The 14740-nt window shown below is 45.3% G+C and overlaps 1 protein-coding gene across 2 annotated transcripts; it reads left to right on the top strand.

The window, feature by feature from the left end:
* Positions 1-1687: 1687 nt before the first annotated feature.
* On the top strand, positions 1688-13752 carry ptena (phosphatase and tensin homolog A). 2 transcript variants are annotated; one of them, XM_036126059.1, is made up of 10 exons: positions 1688-2429; positions 6782-6866; positions 6969-7013; positions 7114-7157; positions 7318-7556; positions 8537-8681; positions 10577-10645; positions 11180-11346; positions 13140-13397; positions 13485-13752. In XM_036126059.1, exons 1-10 carry the CDS (start codon positions 2351-2353, stop codon positions 13668-13670), a joined length of 1317 nt encoding a protein of 438 aa, XP_035981952.1. In that variant the 5' UTR covers positions 1688-2350; the 3' UTR covers positions 13671-13752. The 2 variants fall into 2 exon arrangements, with proteins under 2 accessions (XP_035981952.1, XP_035981953.1); XM_036126060.1 differs by lacking the exon at positions 10577-10645.
* The last annotated feature ends 988 nt before the right edge of the window (positions 13753-14740 follow it).

Consider the following 14740-nt stretch of genomic DNA (forward strand, 5'->3'; position numbering starts at 1 on the left):
AACTGTGTGTGAACAAGTATATATCCCCTTAGCAGCAACAACTGCAGCCAAGCTTTTGTGATAACCTGCACACATCTTTGCAGAATTGTTGTAATTCAGCCACATTGGAGGGTTTTCTAGCATCAACAGCCTTTTTAAGGTCATGCCATTTATATATTTATATATGTATATATATATATATATATATATATATATATATATATATATATATATATATACATTTCTTCCCAGCTGAAGAAACCAAGCCCCCTGTGCCTTGGGCTGAGGGTCTTGCTATGGGTGAGAGTGTATCTGTGTCATATTCAATCAATTAGAATATGCATTTCTATGACCATTTTTGTCGGATTAAAACTACCTTTAAAAAAAAAGCTGTTATAAAACATACTTTACATTAATTCTCCATTTCTGCATTAAAAATGCTTTTTTATTGCTCTAATGCAAATATTCTAATCTTTAATGCTGTGTTTTTATTAGCTGAATGCGTGTGTGTGTGTGTGGGGGTGGGGGGGGGGGTCATAAATAAAGGCTTTAAAACATAACCAGGCTGTGTTAATCTATGTATTGCCCATGATGAAATTAGTTAATATTAATTAACTTTATGATAATATTCAAATTGATTGAATTTGACTAGATAGATAGATAGATAGATAGATAGATAGATAGATAGATAGATAGATAGATAGATAGATAGATAGATAGATAGATAGATAGATAGATAGATAGATAGATAGATAGATAGATAGATATAGATGAGGTTCTCAGAGGTAGTAATAAATATAAAGACTGGTATATAGTGAATAAAAAGTCAATATGGTGATACACAGAAATCTATGGTGACATGTTTATTTAAAGTTAAAAGTAAACATGTTTCAAGATTTTAAATCTTACTGTGAGAACACAGCTTCGGCCATTGATGTTCGTTCAGGACTCATTACAGTAACCTCTAGTGGTAGAAGTTGGATCCGCACCACCTGATTAAATAATGTTCAGAACGGTGGGACAAATAGGCTAAATGTAAAATCTGGTATGAAAGAACCATAATTGAAACAAAGTTTGTTTTCAACTCCCCCTTCCCCCTCCGCCCCCAAGGTTTTTTTTTTTCTCTCATAAAACAATATTTAAAAAAATATATATATTTATCCGACACATTACATTTTAAATGCTTAGCAGTAATAGGTCTACAATAAAATGCTATTTTAAGTTCAGCTTTCCCAGTCAAACGATCTTTATATGATTTTCAAAGCATGGTGTCGGTTTTCCCCCTCCTGGAATAAATAACAAGAACAAAAAAAGAAAAAAAGAAAGAAAAAACAGTCTTACTGTGTGCAAACAGGATGAATAACTTTTTGATTGACTAATTACAATGACATATTTCTATAGTGGAAAATGACAGTTAAAACCGCAAGAAGTGACATTTTGTTGGAGACTTCCCTAATTACACTCACACGTGACCATTTTGACAGAAGGGAGCGATGCGGTCACTGTTTTATCCCTCCGCCAGACGCACGAAAAAGTAACTCTTTCACGCTTTATTTGATTAAGTAAATATAAATAATTTGTAAATCGGGGCTGTGAGTATTGTTTAAATCAACAATTGGCGATTTTCAGGCTTGCAGGGTTTGACTTATTTGTCGGCACTATATCGTGACGGCGGCAGGATACGCAATGTAACATCCCAGCCTGCTCTAGCTTCTTTTTTTCCTTCGGTTGGAGGCCATGATGGGAGCCTGAAGAGTTCAGCTGGAGCGAGAAAAAGAAAGATGATTCACCGGGACGAGACTGTCAAAGCAGTCCGGGCGGATTTCTGAACGTTGTATAGCCCATATACATCCGAGGTGGAGCCTGTCACTTTTTTTTAGACTTTTTTTCTCAAATGTGTTCTTGGCAATCAGTCGATGACAATGTTGAATCGCTAGGAGGTTTTTGGATCGAAATAGGAGGTAGCATTAGCCGCGCTAGCTGGCTACGTCTCGGCGACTGGATCCTGGTTTTGAGAGCCGGTGAGTTCTCGAACCTCGTCGCCCGGAACGCGCCGGGGATCTCCCGCGTTTCCCCCGAGGACAGCTGCATGTATTTGACCCGGGAGCGCTCGCACGACGACTCGCGGGATTGGGAAAGTCGGGCCTGCGCCGAGGAGCGGAGCGAGGCCCGTCTTTATGATCCAGAGGAAGCCTTTCTAATCCCACCGACGGCCACCGCTCTGCGCGAGGACCTGCAAAACTCCGCGGCCAGCGACCGGGAGGACTGACTCGGACGTTAAGCGTCCAGAATACTAAAAAAAAAAAAAAAAAACTGGTTTAACCGACCCCCCCCTCCCCATATAGACTCCTCTTTATCACCTGCTATTACAATGGCTGCGATTATAAAAGAAATGGTCAGTCGGAACAAAAGGAGATACCAGGAGGACGGGTTCGACTTGGACTTAACATGTATCCTTCCACGTTCTGCGCGCGGTTCGGTGCCGTCCGGTTCGTAGCGGGGCTTTTGTTTGTATTTATTTGCAGAAACTGCGGGAGGGTGAGGAGGGAAGGGAAGGGGGGGGGGGGGGGGTAGAAACGTCAGCGGAGGAACGTGAGGGAGGTCGGTGAGCTTCCTTGCTACCTAGGCTAGCTGTGGGGCTACTAGCTGCTTCGCTGTCACCCAGCGTGTTTGAAAGACGCTGGATCTGTCAAGGCAGCGCGCAGAAATGTCACCCCCCCTCTTCTCTCCCTTTACCCGGGCTGCTGTACATGTGCTGTAATGCTGATGTTCTTTCTTTTTTTTTTTTTTTTTTTTACCCCCCCCTCCCTCCCCAGCTTTCACCCGACGCAGAGCTGATTTAGGGTGGTCGGGTTATTATTGGGTGTTTGGTCGTTTTTAGGAGCTCCTCGTTGGTATAGCAGCTGCAAGAAAGCATGTGCATTTCTGTGCTACTCGTTCTTCTGGTTTGTTGTGGCGGAGTTGGGAATCTGGTCTGTTTTTTTTTTTTTTTTTTTTAAAGACTAAAACATCTCGCTAAATCACCCCTGATCCGTTCCCCTTTTTTTTTTTTTTTTTCTTCCTCCTTCTTCTTTTTAAAGAGCCGATGTCATCATTGAGAGGCTTCTGTAGGAGTTACTGTGGTTGGTCTGAGATGAGCATCTTGCTTGTTTTATTTATTTATTTTTTTATTTTTGTGGGGGGGTGTCAAGATGGCAGGGACCTGTGGTTTTGCAGCAGATCCAGGTTTATTATAGTTGTGGCCATTGAGAAGATGTAGGTCATGCATGTATAGGCAGATCTGCTGGTTTGGTCTCGTTTTTTTTTTTTTAATCCGGTGCATAAATGCAGCCAGAAAAGTGTGTGCGTTTGGGCAAATTTCCGGCTGCAGGGCCCAGTTTTTTTTCCGTGCATGCCGCTTGCTGTGTCGTTTAGCATGGATACTGTATGTTTTTATTAGAGATGCCCTGATCGGGGGCCAAGCTGGGTTTTGGGAGGTCTGACCTGCCACTTTTGGGTTTTTTCTCCCGCTCCATAAGGACTTGCAGCCCATCAAAACTGGGCTGTGGGTTCTTCGCTGGAGCTAAGTTTTGAATCCTACAGTAAATAAAGGAACTATAAGATCATCAGAGCCCGTCTTCTGGTGTAGCTTGATCTCAGAGGAGCAAACCAAAGCAACCTGGTGCAGGTTCTTAGATCTGATGCATTTAAGAACATCAGAGTCATATAGTTTTTATTTTTTTCAGTGTTTGATCTGCCTGCCAAGGGGAATATTGCCATAAAATGTGATCTCCAGCTGATTAATCAGTGCACCCCTAGTCTGATGTGAGGGAATGTTAACCTGGTTTCCTATTCGTCTGGTTCTGCTCTGGTGGCGTTATTTTTTTGGGGACCTGCCGTGCCACCAGCCAAGGTGAAGCGTGCGCTGCCATACGTTGCTGTCTGCTGTCTTATCACCTGCGTTCATGATGTGGTAAATCTAATGTCGTCTTTCAGGGTTAGCAGGACGTTGCGGTGTTCCCTGATGCAGGTGTTAAAAGGGAGGAGGGGGATGGGGGGGGGGGTGCTTGTACTCAAAAGTGACATGTGTCTTTTGATTGAGGTCTCCCTCTTGTTTAGATGTGGGCACCTTTTGGCATGGCATCCAGAAACAATACGGGCTCTCTGCAGTTATGTAACGCACTATCACAGTTCTGGGAATTGCCCTTAAAATAGAGTTGCCGGTGATCTTGTATCAGCGTTGCTGTTCTCTCTCTCTCTTGCTCTCTCTCTTATTTGGTGAACGCATATAGCTCAGGCAAGGCTGGCTCTATAAAGAAAAGGTGTGCCTTAGGCGGCAGATTTGTATTTATTTCATTTACGTGGAGCTTACGTTCGGCTCCTGTGTATGCATTTCTTCCCAGCTGAAGAAACCGAGCCCCCTATGCCTTGAGCTGAGGGTCTCCTGGGAGCTGTGGGTTTTTCTTTTTAGCACCGAAGGCTGGAGCAGCCCATTACCAGAGCTAAAAAGAAACAGAATTCAGACCTTAATTAGGGCTTTGAGGCCTTTAATGTACAAGATTACGGCGCATCAAGAGACGGCCATCTTGGTGGAGCTTTATGGAAATGGCTGGGAGGTGTGCGCCTATAGCGATCAGGCCTGGGCTGGTTGCCGGTTTAATGTTAAACCCAGATTATGAACAGTTACGGTGTCAAACCCGCTAATTCTCCTTTATCGCTGCCCTCAGGGTTCAGAGGGGCCAGAGGAGTTCAGTGTGGCTGCGCACTGTCAGCTGGCTGAAACGTGGCCGCTTACCCGTGTTCCCCTCGCTCACAGGAAGGGCAGATTTGTCTGGGAATGTTTGTAGGATCCAGAAACCAGCATGACGGTAACGGGGTGTGGAGACGGCGGCGGTCAGCGTTGATGTCGGCTACCTTAGCAGACAGCCCGACTAGATGAGCAGCTCTGGGCCTTTTGTTCATTACATACGGGCTCAGATGTGGTTCTTATTTCTGGCTCAGGTTCGTGTATCGATATTAAAGTGACATGTGGTGTGGCAGGATTTATATAGCCGGCATATTTATTTATTTTTTTGCAGCAGATGCAAGAAAAGTTGCTTTCCCCCGTCTTTTTAAACGAAGGCACCAAGGCGACGTTTTATGGGCGTTCTGAGAAAGGACCAGTGAAGCTGGTGTTTTTTTACACAAAGTGTTGGGTTTTGTTGATTTGTGCAGAGTGGGCCCAGTAGAGTTCGTTCTGCGCCTTTTTTCTTTTTAAACAATCTAAATAATAACGGGGCGTTGTTGCAGGTGGAAGGGCCTGAATGGTTTGTTCTCCGTACCGTTGACTTTGAGTTCCCGTTCCGGGCTCCAGTTCTCTGAGCCTGCGGTTCTGCCCACTGAACAATGGCCCGTGGCGTGGCGTGTCGTGTGTGCGTGCTCGGGTGTCCCGTGAAGACGGCCGTCCTTGTTCGGGCCTTTTTGTTGCCGTGCGTTGCGCGCGCGCGTAGGTCCGTGCGCGCCGCCGTCAGACGTGCGCGTGTCGAATGTCTCCGGCCGCGTCGGAACCCGGAGGGACGGACGTGCGTCCAATTTAAGAGCCTGCGTCCAATTTGAGAGCGATTCGGGTCGTCCTGCTGTGACAGCGCGGCGCCCTGTCGGTGAGGTGGTGCCTTCAAGGTTCGTCTGTGAGCTCGTCTCCTCCAGAGCCCGCTGCCCGGTGCGGGGCAGAGGAGGTGCGCGGAGCAGAACCCTCCGTCTGCGTCAACCCGGAAGCCGCGCTGCAGCTTTGGTTTGAACCTGTGTCCACCACTGAGCTATATAATACACTGGATTGCTAATAGCCCGCTGTTTGAACGAGTCGCTTTGAAGCCACCAGCCGCCATATTGGTACTCCCTATTTCCCCCCAGTAACTAGGGAATATGTGCGCTACAGCATCGAATAACGAGGATTTTCTCATGTTCAGGGGGGGCTTAAAACTTTTAAAATGTCAAACGCCATATACATTTATGTTATGTTCTAAAAATATCAAGTACTGAGAAAGTCATGTGCTGAAATATTTTGCATTTTATTCATTTAAATATATATGATTAACATTTATAAGTATATAAATAACAATATACATATGTATACATATATACACATACTTATATATATATTTTTAATATGAATAACATGTAAAATATTTCAGCACCTAATTTCCTAGTAGTTGATAGTGTTAGTACATCCACTGACTGTAGAATTACCTGTGAAACGTTTTCACTGAGCCAGAAAACTTCTTGTTGTTGCAAGCAAATCCTATGGGATTCTGTGAGAGTAGGGAGGAGCAAGATGGCGGCCAGTGACTTCAGTTTTTCGGCAAAATCAGCTCTCCAGTGTATAATAGAGCTCAGTGGTTTGAACCTGTGTCCACCTATGGACGTCACGGTCAGCCTCGCAGATAATTCAAATGAGTCCAGACTGATAAGCCGCACATCTTCTGAACACGTCCCTGTATAACTTTATGCTGCTCTAAAAATAAACCCGGGGCCAGGGAGCAGGGGGGGGGGGCGGGCCACACGCTGGCCTCCCCGCTGTGGAGGAGGCCGTCTGCCGCGAGAGGCGGACCGACCGAGCTCCTCTCCTCCTCCGCGCTCCCCATCCTTCCCCCAACAGCAGCGATAACCTCAAATTGACATTGACCGAACCTTTAATAAGGCCTGCTGCTCATCTTTGTGCTCCTTGTAGCTTGTAATGTAGCCGTAGGCGGCGGCTGCTGCTGCTGCTGCTGCTTCGTGCCTCTCTGTGCCGTACAGATGCACACAGTTTCTTTTTTTGGTTTTTGTCTTAACCCATGCTGAACAGATATCTACCCAAACATCATCGCTATGGGCTTTCCAGCGGAGAGACTCGAAGGCGTGTACAGAAACAATATAGATGATGTAGTACGGTGAGGTTTTTTTTTTTTTTTTTTTAACTTCCCACCTTATCTCTAATGACTTGCATTTTAAGCTAATCATGCCTCCTTTTTTTTTTTAAATCCTCTGCACAGGTTTTTGGATTCAAAGCATAAAAACCATTACAAAATCTACAACCTGTGAGTGCCCCCCCCCTCTCTCTTTCTCATCTGGCTTGTGTTTACTTAGAAACTTCCTCTGTGTGGTGGCTAACTGCAGTCTGTTCTCTTCCCATTTCAGCTGCGCAGAAAGACACTACGATGCTGCCAAATTTAACTGCAGAGGTAGGCTGCTTTATCTCCTCATCTTTGAACTTAACAGCATCGAGAAACGCGCTCTTCTTCTCACGCTCACCGGCCTCTCGCTCGCCTCTCTTTTTTTCTTCTTCTTCTTCTTCTTCCTCCCGTTTTGGCCCCGGCCGTGCGTGGGCCCGTCACGCTTCAGTTGCACAATACCCCTTTGAAGACCACAACCCCCCTCAGCTGGAGCTGATTAAGCCGTTCTGCGAAGACCTGGACCAGTGGCTCAGCGAGGACGACAATCACGTGGCGGCCATCCACTGCAAGGCCGGCAAGGGCCGCACCGGCGTGATGATCTGCGCCTACCTGCTGCACCGCGGCAAGTTCACGCAGGCCCAGGAGGCGCTGGACTTCTACGGCGAGGTCAGGACACGGGACCGGAAGGTGAGAGCTGGACTGGGGGCGAAAGGGAAAATATGGGCTGTTGGTTTAGTTTCTGGAAGTTATTCCCCGTCTAATTATCTACGTTTTGTTTCATACGTCCTGATTTGTTTCATTCCCTTTTTCTCCATTGTCTTTGCCTCCTTCTCTCTTTTCATACTACTTTTTGTCCTTTCCCTATGTTTTTTTGTGTCCTCCTTCACTTTCTAATTCTGTCCTTCTCTCTTTCCTTTCTTGTTTATTGGTCTTTCCATTCCTTCCTCGTGTCCTGTCCCACATCTTTTCTTCCTTTGTCCTTCCTTCCTACCTTCTTTCCTTCCTCTGTTGCGTCCTATTGCTTTTTCTGTGGTCACCCTTCCTTATTTCTTTTTTTCCATTTCATCCATGTGTCATTTTTCCTTGCTTCTGTTTTTATTTCTGTCCTCCCTTCTTTCCTCTCTTGTCATCTACCTACCTTCCCTTTGTCCCGCCTTTTGTTTCTTCCTTCCCTCCTTTCTGCCTTTTTTTTATCCTGTTTTCCTGCCTGCCATCCATCCTTTTTGTCTCATTTTCCCCCTCCTTGTGTCCTACCTTCCTTTCTTCTGTTCCCCCTTTCTACGTTCCTCTCCTCCTTTTTTCTGTCCATCCTTACCCCTTACTTTGTGTCTTTCCTTCTATCCACATGTCGTCCCTTCCTCGTTGTACTCCGTCTGTCCTTCCTCCTTACCTCCTCTCTATTTTAAAATGAGTAAAAAAAAACAGAGAACTCTGGGAAGTTGAGTTTTTCCCTGAGAACAAGCAAGAATCCTGTCATGATCCGAGCCGCGTGTCTCTGAGAAACTGGAGCTCTTCTTGGGAAGTAAACCCCTGGCAGACTTTGGCCGCTCTTTCCGGGTCTTGGCGCGCCTCCTCTAACAAATATTTGGGATGCTCCTGGTTTTTCAGCTGCAGGTCACTCATTGAGAATCTCCCCAGCGACCTAAAATCTCCCATCTGTGTTGCAGGGGGTGACGATCCCGAGCCAGCGTCGCTACGTCTACTATTACAACTACCTGCTAAAGAACGAGCTGGAGTACAAGCCGGTGGCGCTGCTCTTCCACAAGATGGTCTTCGAGACGCTCCCCATGTTCAGCGGGGGCGGCGGCTGCAGTGAGTCAAGTTCACGTTCGGCTTCACGCACACGCACACACGCCGCCGTTCACGACAGAGAAAGAGCGAGTCAGACGTGGGCTGAACAATTAATCGCATTTTCAATATAATCGAGATTTAAAAAAACGCAATTTCCAAATCGCAGAGTCTGCAATTCTTGGCTATGTAACAATTAGGGAATTAGACGCGTCCTTTAGGTGTTGGTAAAATGTTTAAAGTGGGTTTGCCTCCACATGGAAGGGAAGACAGTTGCAGCAGTGAGATAATCTAATTTTATTACTTGTTTTAGAGTTTATATAATCATACATAGCATTAAGTACAGGTCAATCAGTTTAATACACAGACTTGCTTGTTGGTTGCACTTTATGTTCAACAAGGATTGATCAATTAAAAGCTGTTCTCTTGAACAATATTCTGATTAATAGAAACATTAAAAGTTGTTTTTTTAAATAGTCCTTGTTTACAAACATCTTTATTTAGAGGTCATTTTTGTTGCTTGTGGTTAACATAGGGAAAAGCCAAAATTGCAATTTTGGTTGAAATATATAGTAGACAGAACGCAATAATTACTGCTCTGAGTTTAGATGCTGTGGGTCTTTTAGCAACTAATCTGCACAGTGAGGAAACAAATTGGTTTGTTTGTATATATTTAAAAAGACATGATAAATTCAACTGGAAAAAAAAAATCGCATTAAATCGCAATATTAAGAAAAAAAATCGCAATTAGATTATTTTCCAAAATCGTTCAGCCCTAAGTCAGACGTGGCGCCGCACCCACGCTGCAGTCTGGGCCCCCCAGTGTTAGAAACATGGGCCCCGGGGGGCCACTTTCACACACCTGTTGCTGCTTACTGCCATTCAGCTGGCTGAAAGAAGACTGCTACATGTCTGCAGCTATAAGGAGAAAAGCTGTCTGGAAACATAAGCTGCAGAGAGTCGACACATGGCGCTCCACTCCCCTGTAACCAGGAAGTGGCTCAGAGCTGGAAGAGGAATAAAAGCGTTTCAGTGTCATTTTAGTTTGTCGCACACAGTATCAGGCCGCTCGGCTCTCAATAAGTCATCAGTCTGTCTCACTTATCTTTACTGACACATTCCTCTGATGCCGGAGCGATACGGCCCGCGGTAAAACGCCGCGTCTAGGTTAACGCTGCCGGCGCCCGGTCACCTGTTTCAGCTCAGCGCCTCTGATTTGCTCCAACATGCAGCATTTTCTCCAGTTCTTTGTGTTTTATTTGCTGCACCGTTGCTGCTGTTTTTAGTAGCGCTTTACGCTCTCAAGAGGATGTTTTAAAAAATAAAAAAAATTGACAGGTTGAGCCTGCGCGCTCGAATATGTGAGTCACTCGATGCCGAGCTCCTGTTGCATGTAAAGATGTTTGTTTGGAAGCTGCTGGTCAGAGTGAAGAAGCTCTTCCTCCTTCATGTTTGGTGGCTTTGTTGCCCTAACCCTGGAATCTGCTCTAAGGCTCTGGCTTTATTCACCCTTCTCTTTGCTGCTTATCCTCCCCTTTTTTAAAGCATAAACGTAACAAACAAAAGCCCTATTCTGAGAAAGCTCTGTAAATGTGCAGGAATTCATTGTTTTTGTTTGTTTGTTTGCCTCTATGCGCTTAAAGACGCTTGACGATTCTGCCACAAATAGCTGGAGATCACTCACCAGAGACACGTCTGACGTTTTCACGTCGTTTTTTTATTTAATTTCCATAAAGTTCCCTCTGTGTTGCCCCCCCTAGTCGTGCACGGCTGGCGTGAATCAGCCGGCTGTACGTTTAGGAAAAGTGACGGTGATGTGAACGTGTGTGTGTGGATGCCTGCTGTGCTGTGACGCCCCCCCGACCGTCCGACCAGCCAACCAGGCCCTGCTTGTGATCATTTCCTTCTTTCTCTCTAAGGGGACAGTACCGTTAAAAACAGGAGCGAGCCGACCCCTCAGGGCTTCAAGAAAGGGAATTGGCATTGGGGTAAATGAGCCTTTTAATCCATTTCTATTATTATTATTGTTCTTCTTCTTCTTATTGTTATTTGAGTCATTTGCTTTTGATGCGGCCCCAGAGCTTTAAGGTAGACCTGCTTTAGAGGACGTATGAAGTCAGAGGGGGAGAGGGAAACGGCGCCAAGTGTTGCGCTCGTCCAGAACTAAAGCATATCTGTCAGAATAGGGCTGGATGTCTCTTATTCTGGTCCTTGTTTTCTTTTATTTTACTTTGTTTTTGGTTGGTGTAACATTTTGTGGGCTGATACTTACCTCTCTCTTCTAGTTTTATTTATTTCCTTTGCATTAAACTCTCTTTTTGTACTCACCGGGTGGGGGGGAGGTGGTGGGATGCTGCGTCTTATTGTCCAGCTTGTGTTAACAAATGGTGGTAAACTCCCCCTTTCCCCATATCTCTCACGTCGTCCCTTTCTTGTTGCTTTTTCTCCTTCTTATTTTCTTTTTTTTCCCCACATCTCACCCCTCATCCCCGTGGCGCCGTCGCCGTCTCTCTCCTCCACAGACCCGCAGTTTGTGGTGTACCAGCTGAAGGTGAAGATCCACACGTCCAACCCGGCTCACACCAGACGGGAGGACAAGCACATGATCTTCGAGTTCCCCCAGCCGCTGCCCGTCTGCGGCGACATCAAAGTGGAGTTCTTCCACAAGCAGAATAAGATGATGAAGAAGGTTGGTGTCTTTCCGTTGTTCTCGTATGCATGCGCGCCGCTCTTAAGAAACGTGAGAACCAGGAGTAGGTATCCGTTGTCTCGCTCTTGCCTTTTGTGAAACGTGGAGAAAGAGTTCAGTGTTTTTTTTTTTTTTTGGCCTCTCTGAAGCTTTGCCTGTACTGCTTTTGGCTAATTGTAATAACTTTTCAAACTACAATGACTCTCTTCCTGCTGTGAGCCGTCGTTCCTCATCGAGGTTACACGCGAAAATGTCTGAGAGCGGCGGAAAAACAGGCTTTCACTGTTTTAAACGCCGCCGATTTGGGGAAGACGTTTTAAGCGTAGGGATCCAAAGTAGCCGTTAGCACGGTTGGTAGCAGTGGAAGAATAATAATAAAAAGTGTTAATTGACAGCGCCGGGTCTAATGGAGGCCTCGTTTTGAAGTGAGACAGGAAGTCTACACGACGCACATCAGGCCGGCTGACCACACTCTGGAAAGCAACAAATTAACCCTCCACCATTTGTTTTTAATCGTTCCTGCGACGGCCTTCGGGTGCCTGGTCAAAGAAAGCAAGACGCAGACAATCTGCACGTGTTGCAAGGATACGGCAACTGCCTGAGAGGGAGCTGCTAACGACGCCTCACAACTTCCTGTTGGCCCACACAAAAGGGACATTTCACCAATTTAAGGAACCTGGACTGCAGTTGCACACTCAATAGTAGAGGTGTGAGACCTTTGCCCCGTCGGTGCTTTTAGCACGAGAACCACCTTTTTAAAGATGGGAGAGGAGGCAAATCGCTTTCTGTAGACGAGTCTGAATTATTCGTGCCGTCGGATTTGGTGAAACCGTGGCTGTGACGTCTGGGGATCAACGACGGAGTCCGTGTCCTCAGCTCTGAGGATTTCATCATGCTGACGTTCAACGCGTTCCATCATGAAGGTGGAAGGCTGATAAAAATTAAAACGGAGCGACTTTGCTGTGATGGCTTCTGAAGTTTGCTCTTCATTTGATCACGTTTTTCAATTATCATAACATAAACATCATGTAAATCATTTAAAGTCAGTATCCAAATTGTGGTTAAATGACTTTTTTTTTTCTTTTTTTACCTACTTGACAAGTTTCCCAGCTGGTGTGTGTGAGTTGAGGCGTTGCTATAGCAAAACTGCTGAAGTCTGATCCCGATGAACCAGCAGCTTCTTAACCTGATGGATTTGCTCCGCATATCCATCTGGAAACTTTCCGTTGAAGTAATTTTGGGAAGGGGCGAAAATACTGGTTAGCTGATTGGCCTATGTTGGTGATAGACGGGCCAAATGAACCAATCAGATCAACGAAGCATATGACGTACTAACAGCGACGACGAAAACACAACCACAAGTCGGGAGAAGAGCAAAAACATCTTTTCCTCTGAGAAAAGCATCCAGAGCAGTGTTTTGCTCTTCTTTCAGTGAAGAAATACTCTGTAATTCCAATAAAACTTGTTCAGCCACGCTAACGCTAGTTTCATCGGCTGAAGCCGCCATGTTCTTTAGACTGAACTGTTGCGCTTCTCGTTGCGTCACACCTCAACCCGCCTCAAAGCCAACGCTGATTGGACGTTCGTTTGGTGAACGGCTCCAAATTTTCTTTAACGGAGAGTAGCCAGACTGATCTGCGAGTGAAACCTTGAAAGCTCGCGAGATCAGGATGGTCTCACGAGGCTAGCGGCTTCTAGGAGGCTAAAGGACGGTTTCCCGATTTTAAATAAGTCCACATGTTGCTCCTTGTGCTTTTGTTTTTCATGACGCCGTATTTCTGTGCCGCCGCCAGGACAAAATGTTCCACTTCTGGGTGAACACCTTCTTCATTCCCGGACCAGACGAGAGCGGGGAGAAGATGGAGAACGGGGCGGTGAACAACGCCGAGAGCCAGCAGGGAGGACCGGAGCAGGGCCAGCCGCGGAGCGCCGAGAGCCGGGACGGCTGCAGGGACGGCGACAGGGACTACCTCATCCTGACGCTCACAAAGAACGATTTAGACAAGGCGAATAAAGATAAAGCCAACCGCTACTTCTCGCCAAACTTCAAGGTAAGCTGGTCGCCGACCGCAGGAGATGAGCCGAAACCCGTTTTTATCTTTTATTTAACCAAAGCTGCTCTCGCTTTTTTTTTCCAGGTGAAGTTGTATTTTACGAAAACCGTGGAGGAGCCTTCAAACTCCGAGGCTAGCACTTCGACGTCCGTCACGCCAGACGTTAGCGACAATGAGCCAGACCATTATCGATACTCTGACACCACTGACTCTGATCCGGAAAATGAACCCTTTGATGAAGAGCAACACACGCAAATCACAAAAGTGTGAACTCTTTTAAAGCAGGAAAAAAAGAAATTATACACATGAATTTAAAAAAAAAAAAAAAAAAAGGAGAAAACTTGAATATAAACTCAAAAGAAGAACCTTTTGTCCCTTTTCCTCCCCCAGACGGCAATAGAATATCGTCATGTCGAATGCCAATTTTAGGGAGAAAAAAAAAAGAAAAGAGAAAAAAAAAAAGATAAATATCCTGACCAATATATTGTTTCTGTTTGTATTATTTTTCTTTTTTTTTTCTTTTCTTTTTTTTTTTTTTCTTTTTCTTTTTGGCACGGCAATGTACCACGTGCGAGGTATTGACACTGTTGCCCCATGGGAAAAGGTGCTGTAGCTATAAAGATGTGTTTATATCTATATACATACATATATGTATATACATATATATACATGCATATATAAACAAACTTTTTTTGTGTCAAAGACAATGGAAAGAGTACCACAATCAGGAGACGGGAGTTGAAGTGTGGGAGAAGTTGGAATGAAATACTAGAACTAGAACTATGCTGCTCCTTCTCCTGTCTAAACCAAGGCCAGTGCTGCAGTCACTTTGTTTCACTCCCTCTCTCCTCCACCCTCCCTTTACCCCCCCCTCCCCCCATCCTTTCCTCTCATCTTTTACTCTTCCCTTCTTCCCTTCTATCCTCCTTCCTTATATTCCTTTACTGTGAATGCTTCTTGTGCTCTTTGCAGGCTGTCTCATGTGACTTTTGGCCTTTGTGCAGTGCAAACTGCATGCAGGCAGTGGGTTGGGGGTGGGTTGGGTTTTTTATTTTTTTTTTTTTGTTTTTTTTTTTTTTTTTTTTTTTTGGGGGGGGGGGGTGCGAAGAGGCGGTGATGATGTTTTAAAGCATTGCCATTCCTGTTCCCACTGTGTATACGTTAAATTATGCAGAACAAGGCATCCCATGTAATTGTTAATGTTTTTTTTATCCTAAGATAATAAAAATATAATACACAAAACGGCAGGGGGAGCGGAAAGTGTTTGCAATAATGTCAACGCTACTTTATTCATTTTACAGACCGGAATTGGACTCCATCCCGAGTAAACGTATGCAATG

This window comes from Fundulus heteroclitus, chromosome 22 (genome assembly GCF_011125445.2).
Source record: "Fundulus heteroclitus isolate FHET01 chromosome 22, MU-UCD_Fhet_4.1, whole genome shotgun sequence".
NCBI lineage: Eukaryota > Metazoa > Chordata > Actinopteri > Cyprinodontiformes > Fundulidae > Fundulus > Fundulus heteroclitus.

Coding starts and splice junctions, on each gene's coding strand:
- ptena (XM_036126059.1), top strand. CDS start 2,351: ATGGCTGCGATTATAAAAGAAATGGTCAGTCGGAACAAAAGGAGATAC. Junction 7,014..7,113: donor CATTACAAAATCTACAACCT/GTGAGTGCCCCC, acceptor TTCCCATTTCAG/CTGCGCAGAAAGACACTACG. Junction 7,557..8,536: donor TCAGGACACGGGACCGGAAG/GTGAGAGCTGGA, acceptor TCTGTGTTGCAG/GGGGTGACGATCCCGAGCCA.